The sequence below is a fragment of the Takifugu flavidus genome, chromosome 6 (genome assembly GCF_003711565.1).
Source record: "Takifugu flavidus isolate HTHZ2018 chromosome 6, ASM371156v2, whole genome shotgun sequence".
NCBI lineage: Eukaryota > Metazoa > Chordata > Actinopteri > Tetraodontiformes > Tetraodontidae > Takifugu > Takifugu flavidus.
In genome coordinates, this window is record NC_079525.1 from 15,173,104 (window position 1) to 15,180,274 (window position 7,171).

General features: G+C 49.7%; 1 protein-coding gene across 2 annotated transcripts; it reads right to left on the bottom strand.

Annotated features, from left to right (window-relative positions):
• Window positions 1-2,908: 2,908 nt before the first annotated feature.
• LOC130527323 (neuronal pentraxin-1-like) lies at window positions 2,909-6,485 on the bottom strand. Of its 2 annotated transcripts, none has more exons than XM_057035706.1 (5): window positions 5,962-6,485; window positions 5,577-5,781; window positions 4,765-5,006; window positions 4,348-4,527; window positions 2,909-4,132 (listed from the first exon to the last, which is right to left on the bottom strand). In XM_057035706.1, exons 1-5 carry the CDS (start codon window positions 6,376-6,378, stop codon window positions 3,911-3,913), a joined length of 1,266 nt encoding a protein of 421 aa, XP_056891686.1. In that variant the 5' UTR covers window positions 6,379-6,485; the 3' UTR covers window positions 2,909-3,910. The 2 variants fall into 2 exon arrangements, with proteins under 2 accessions (XP_056891686.1, XP_056891685.1); XM_057035705.1 differs by having other exon boundaries at window positions 5,577-5,784; window positions 5,962-6,483.
• Window positions 6,486-7,171: the final 686 nt, after the last annotated feature.

Here is a 7,171-nt window from a genome sequence, read left to right on the forward strand (position 1 = left end):
CAGTTTAACCCAGTTTAACCCAGTCTAACCTAGTTTAACCCAGTTTAACCCAGTTTAACCTAGTTTAACCCAGTTTAACCCAGTCTAACCCAGTCTAACCCAGTCTAACCTAGTTTAACCCAGTTTAACCCAGTCTAACCCAGTCTAACCTAGTTTAACCCAGTCTAACCCAGTTTAACCCAGTCTAACCTAGTTTAACCCAGTCTAACCCAGTTTAACCCAGTCTAACCTAGTTTAACCCAGTTTAACCCAGTCTAACCTAGTTTAACCCAGTCTAACCCAGTCTAACCTAGTTTAACCCAGTCTAACCCAGTCTAACCCAGCCTTGCTCATTAACAGCTGCTTCCATCCAGGTTAGTTTCATCCATCCAGTGTTTAACATTTAAGGCTCCAGCCTGACGGGGCATTAACGGGGGGGGGGGGGGCAGATGGTGATGGTGGGGGGGCAGATGGTGATGGGGGGGGGCAGATGGTGATGATGGGGGGGCAGATGGTGATGATGGTGATGGTGGGGGGGCAGATGGTGATGGTGGGGGGGCAGATGGTGATGGTGGGGGGGCCAATGGTGGTGGTGGGGGGGCAGATGATGGTGATGGTGGGGGGGCAGCCTGGGGGGGCAACCTGCTGAACCAACAGTCAGTCAGGAACAAACATGAGATCTGACAGTTTTTCCAGTTTTCCTGACGGATGGATTTCATTACATCGACTGTTCATTATTCCGAATAAACATTTATTCGGGACAGACTTTCATCGCATATTTAACGTTTTGTTTTGTTCATTAAGCTGCTCTTGTGACTCGGGAATATGGTTGGAAAGTCTTGTGCTAATAAGAGCCATTTTGGCTGCTCCCAAATCATCTTTCAGCTGCTGTTTCCTATAAATGTAATTGGATTATAAGTCCGTGTTTTATGGATCCATCTGCTAGCATGGCGGCGCTGCCGGATAATTGCTTTCTGTTCTGCTTATTATGGGAATGTTGTTGAGCTTCTGAGAGTCCCGGAGCCAGAAAGGTGCTGCGTCAGCATCAGCGTGCGCCTTTAACCTGTAACGTTTCAAACGCTGCAGCTGAGCAGAACCAGAACCAGAACCAGAACCAGGTCCATGATTTATGAGCTTTAAATCTCTGCTGTCGCTGCCGTTTAAGATGAGAGCAAAAGGGTCAAACCTCAACATGATGAGGTTCTGTGTTTCTCATCACGTGACCCGGAAGTGACACGCTCACCTTAGCGTGTCTGGGTCATCCTGTGGGTTTGTTCCTGAGGCAGCAAGAACCAGGTCTGAATCAGCCTGAAACAGGTCTGAAACAGTCTGAAACAGCCTGAAACAGTCTGAAACAGGTCTGAAACAGTCTGAAACAGCCTGAAATAGGTCTGAAACAGGCTGAAACAGGTCTGAAACAGCCTGAAACAGTCTGAAACAGCCTGAAACAGCCTGAAACAGGTCTGAAACAGCTTTAAACAGGTCTGAACCAGGCCTGAAACAGCCTGACTCAGCCTGAATCAGCCTGAAACAGCCTGAAATAGGTCTGAAATAGGTCTGAATCAGCCTGAAACAGCCTGAAACAGCCTGAAACAGGTCTGAAACAGCCGACAACACTGCGGCAGCACTCATGATGGAACAGGACCTCTGTGCTCTTCCTGTTCTGCTTCATCACCTTGAATGTTCCCTTTAAAATGAAGTGAATATTCACAGTCCTTGAGATTCATCATGAACCTTCAGTTTTTATTCAACTTGAGGTGGGAACACAAAACTTTGACCATTTTTTGTGGCACAAAAGACACTTTTATATATACGATGGTAAAAATTTCAGAAGGCTGAATCAGGCAAGTTTTCTAAGGAAAACCGGGATTTCCCTACAACGCTCCTGTCAAAGCCCCCCTGCTGAGATCTGGCAGGAGACACTGGCCTCATCCCGATGCTTCACTTTCACCTTCAGAAACTTGAGCTGGAGATTAGGGCTCCATTAGGATGCAGGGAGCGTCTAAGGCGCCATCCCAGTGCTGTCGCAACAGCTCTTGAATGGATAAAAACAGGAGTTTTGGTCTCTACAGCGTCTCACTGGAATGCTGGCGTGATGAAGCACTCGTGTCCTTCAGTGACCTTGATGTGTTCAGACAAGGAGAAGGTTTCGCAGTCACTCCTGAGGCACCTGTGAGACCCCTGGACAGGTCGCTCACGTCACTGTTTGTGAAGGAGAACGATGGAAAGAGACAATGTTCACCTGCACGCTGGGAACACCAGGAACCCCGGGAACGCTGGAAACACCAGGAACATGAGGAACCCTGGGAACACCAGGAACCCCGGGAACGCTTGTAACACCGGGAACACGAGGAACGCCAGGAACGCTGGAAACACTGGGAACGTTGGTAACACCGGGAACATGAGGAACTCTGAAAACACCGGGAACATGGGGAACCCTGGGAACACCAGGAACCCCGGGAACGCTTGTAACACCGGGAACATGAGGAACGCTGAAAACACCGGGAACATGAGGAACCTGGGAACACGAGGAACATGGGGAACGCTGGGAACACCAGAAACATGGGGAACCCTGGGAACGCTGGAAACACTGGGAACGTTGGTAACACCGGGAACATGAGGAACGCTGAAAACACCGGGAACATGGGGAACCCTGGGAACATGAGGAACCCTGGGAACACCAGGAACATGGGGAACGCTGGGAACACGAGGAACATGGGGAACCCTGGGAACACCAGGAACGCTGGAAACACCAGGAACATGAGGAACACTGGAAACACCAGGAACACGAGGAACGCTGGGAACATGGAGAACGCTGGGAACCCCGGGAATGCCAGGAACGCTCTTGCCATCCTTCACATTTCCATGCAGCCATGAGCGGAAGCAGGTCAGAGTCTTTGCAAAAGACAGTCAGGAAAGCAGTCGGGTGTAAAGTATCACAATTTTATTACAAAAATTATATTCTTCATTTGTCATTTTTGCCATGCTTGGAGCTATAACAATACAGTAGAAAACCCAACCCAGAGAAGATAGTAAAGCCAATTCCAAGGATGGAATTCCGTCGTCCATGCTGTTACTGTACAATACTGTGACATTCCATATACAGTGTGGTACAAACATCTGCCAAAAACACGCCATGTCAGCAACAAACCGGAATTACAAACTTACATTTACTGGAAAAACAAGAGAAAGAAACCAGCTCCAAAAAGAAGGATTGAAGTAGCAACTGAGACCATCGCGAATGTGCAGAATGTTTGGAGCAGCCCAAGGCACCCAGGCTTTGTAGCAAGGTTGGCACGGCAACGACATTCCTACAGAAACACTGAAAGCAACGATGATCACAAATCAACTCGTACACGTCCTGACTTTGCAGCGCCCTTCATCCCACCCTCCTCTCCATCGCTTCTTCAGTCACAGTGCAAGTTCCGTTGGGGGGGGGTCCAGCAGAGTAAAGGGTGAGGGCGGGGGGGTCCAGCAGAGTAAAGGGTGCGGGGCGGGGGGGGGGGGGGTCCAGCAGAGTAAAGGGTGAGGGCGGGGGGGCTTGCAGGAAGTCATACCATGTGAGACATCACTTCACGGCGCCAAACACCAACAGAAACCGGACTGGCAGCGTGATGCGCCGCTCTTCCCAGGGAAGAGGGCGGAGCAGTTATGCAATTCCGTAAATTGTCCGAACATAAGGTGCAGGACGTCGGGCTGCCAGCCCACACAGAAGAAGCCAAATGAGAAGCTCAAGTGTGCTATCACCAGAATGCTCAAGGTTAAAAAAAGGAAGTTTTTCTTTTCTCGAGTGGAAAATGTTCTGCACAGAAATACCTTCAAAATCCGAGATTTAAGCGCAAATAATGACTCAGCTCGTCTCAAACAAAGAAAGACAGGAAGGACAAAAGCTCAGAAATACAGAGAGGACTCTTCGACGGCGAAGCGCACTTCAGTTGAACGCACGGCACGCCTCGAAACTCCACTTGGTCGCTCCTCCGAATATTTCGATGTTGCTCTCCGTCCAGGAGAAGACGTTCCCCGCCAGAGCTTTGCTAGCGCAGGTCGCCAAGTTCTTGATCTCGCCCCCAGAAAGTTTCCGGTTCCATATGTTCAAATTTGCCAGCTCGCCCACATATGCTTGCGTGGCGTCGAAGCCTCCGCCCAGCGTGTCCTGTGGGAGCAGGTAGAGATGATGTTGTTGGAGATACGTGATACGAGTCTCATGAAAGGGAGAATTTGGCTAAAAGCTGATTCACACGGTCAGAAAACCAAAACTATCTACTCACAATTCCGGCCTGATTATAATCAGCAAGTTTACCCTTATTTGATGCTAATTTAGCCTGACGCTCTGAAGCAGAATCACCAGAATCACACCCAAGCTCTGACCTGCTCCTGTCCCAGGACCAGCACCCCCTCTGGTTTGATGGGGTGATATGGTGCCAGGTTCTCCCCGCTGCCCCGCATCATGCCGTCCTGAAAGGCTTCCCACATCCCATCTCTGGTTGTCCATGTGACGCAGAGGTGGTGCCATTTCCCATCGTTGATGAGGAACGGGAGCTTTGCCACCTGCAGCAGTAGGAATCACACGATCACATCAGACTCACAGCTTCTTCTGTGGTCCCAGATGAACCTCACACCTCCTTTCGTATCAAAACAGACTTTCCTTCTTTTCTTTTCCTTCCCTTGTATTTTAGTTGCTGCACAGATAATCTGCCAGGACTCTAAATGGTTCTATAACATTTGCACAGGTTACATGGACGTTATGGAAGCGCGACGCTCAGAAGCTTTAGGGACTTCCATTACCTTATCATTGATGAGAATTTCCATTGGGTGGTTCCCCCATTCAATGAGCACAAGCTCATTCGCCTGACCCGGGACAGCGTAGGAGAAGGGGGTCCCCACGCCGGGGGAGGCGTTAGACTTAATCCACAGACACACAGTGAAGGAGACCATCTCCGGGAGGCTCCTCTTGGCTTTGGCGTACATGTAATTGGTTCTTAGAGGGAAGGTGAGCTGAAATTTATCTTCGGGTCTGGTGTCTTTTCCTGTCAATGACATGTCACTTTTATCACAGAGTTAAGAAAGTAAAAGGAAAAGAGTAGATTAATTCGATTAATTATGTAACATAATGCGATTAATAATTCGATTAACTATGTGACATAATTCGATTAATAATTCGATTAATTATGTGACATAATTCGATTAATTATGTGACATGATTGGATCAAGAATTGGATTAATTATGTAACATAGTTATATTAATAATTCGATTAATTTTGTAACATAATTAGGTTAATGAGATTTTCTAGGCTTTGTTCTGAATGTTCCAGGGCATTATCACCATATAACTTTCTCGCTGCCTAGACACGCACGCGCATTGGTGAAACCCTGCACAAATTGCGCAGTGCCAGACGCGCCCTGCAAAGTTTCACGCGTGAGATCTGCAGGATCTTTGGTTTGTGACAGGAGAGCCGGCGGAGGAGCCTGATCCCACCGAGGCTGAAGTGCTGTTGAAATATGCGCAGCGCTGCAGCGGCGGCACCCGCACATCGGTGCCGCTCAGTGGGTCCAATTCAAATAAGACGCAGAAAGTCCCGGCGCGACCACACACGCACCTTTCTCCAAGTCGGTGATGCGGTGGTGCAGCGAGGTGAGCGTGGACTCCACTTTGTTCCGCTGCTCGGTGTCGTTGCGGGGGCCGCTTTTGGTCTCCTCGAGCGTGTTGACGCGGGACAGAACCTGCTTCTCCATGTCGTCTATCTTGTTCTGCAGCAGGTCTTTGAGGCTGTTGGTCTGCACCGTGTTGTTGCCTCGGCTGTACTGCTGGAGAAGGAGAAGCAGAAGAAAGTTCTTTATCTCTTGAGCCCTGTCCTACATTACCCTCACTCTTTGGATTCATGCCAGATCACACCGAATTCGGTTTGCGTGTCACTTCACTCTGCAGAACTAAAAACGCCAAATGACGGAAGAAGATGATCCCCCCCCCCCCCCCATGCATACCTCTAGGTTCTCCAGTCTTTGTTTCAGCGTCTGTAAAGTCTGTCCGAGCTGGGCCAGAGTGTCCGTGGTACCCCTGGATACATCCCCCATCGTGTTCTTGGAGCCCGGCCGCCTCCCGCCGGGTCCCGCCGCGGGGAGCGTCTGTCCCTCGCAGCGGCTGAGTTTAGACGTCAGTTCCCTGATCGTCTCCCTTTGGTTCATGATGGTCTCCTTCTGCTGCAGCACGGTCTCGCGCAGCTGCATGACCGTGGTCTTCAGGTCTTCCGCCGGCCCGCTGCTCTGCATCGACGCCGTGCATAAGTCCATGTTTTTGGGAACCGAAGTGCAAATGAATTGCGTCTGTCCGAGTTCTTGCGCCGAACTGTCCGCAGCGACCAGACAAGAAAGTAGAAAAAGTTTCCACGAGGAAGCCTCCATGGTTACGGCGCTTGTGAAGCGTGTGAGCGTGCGTGTGTATGTGGCGTGAGCGCGGCTTCGGCGCCTCTGCGTGTCCAGCTGAAGTGAGCGCTGTGCGGGCTGTGCGGGCTGTGCGCTCTTTTATAGCGGACTGCGCAGCGCAGCTTCACCGCATTAATGAGGGGAGGGGGCGGGTCTCCTGCACCTACAGAGCTCCGCCCCTTATTTAAGGTCGTCTCCGCCGTTCCTCGCACAGCGTCATCTCCACGACACGAATGTTACATAAAACGACCAACAGCGAGCTGATTATTGAGTCACTTTTATTATTGCTATTATTGTTTCAGCCTTGTGTCACCAAAATCACCCTTCAATGAACAAAAGGCAGGCTGTCTCTGAACTGTAGATAATGAGAGGTTAACGTCTAGAAATATGGAAAAATACATGTCAGGTTTCGTGGAAACAGAGATGTAAAGTATCATAGTTTTAGTTGGTGATTCCTCTTTCTTTTTCGCTAAAATCGTGTGTTTTGATGAGAGCTTTGTTCTGGTTAAAGACGTCATGACCTTGCGCTGAAAGCGTGTTGCGACATTATTAGTCCACCTTAAATGGCTCCCGCGCAGTCAGACCCGCATCGTCCTGCAAACACGCGCTTTCCAGTTTACAGCTTCTTCACATCACTGCTCACATAGTCAGAGGCCTTTTACCTCTCCTGCAACGACAAAGAAAAGTCTGTGGCACATCTCGGCCCATAATAGGGTCAATTTTGGGATTGTTCTGGGTAATAATGAAATAAATAGATGTGCGACTTGTCCCT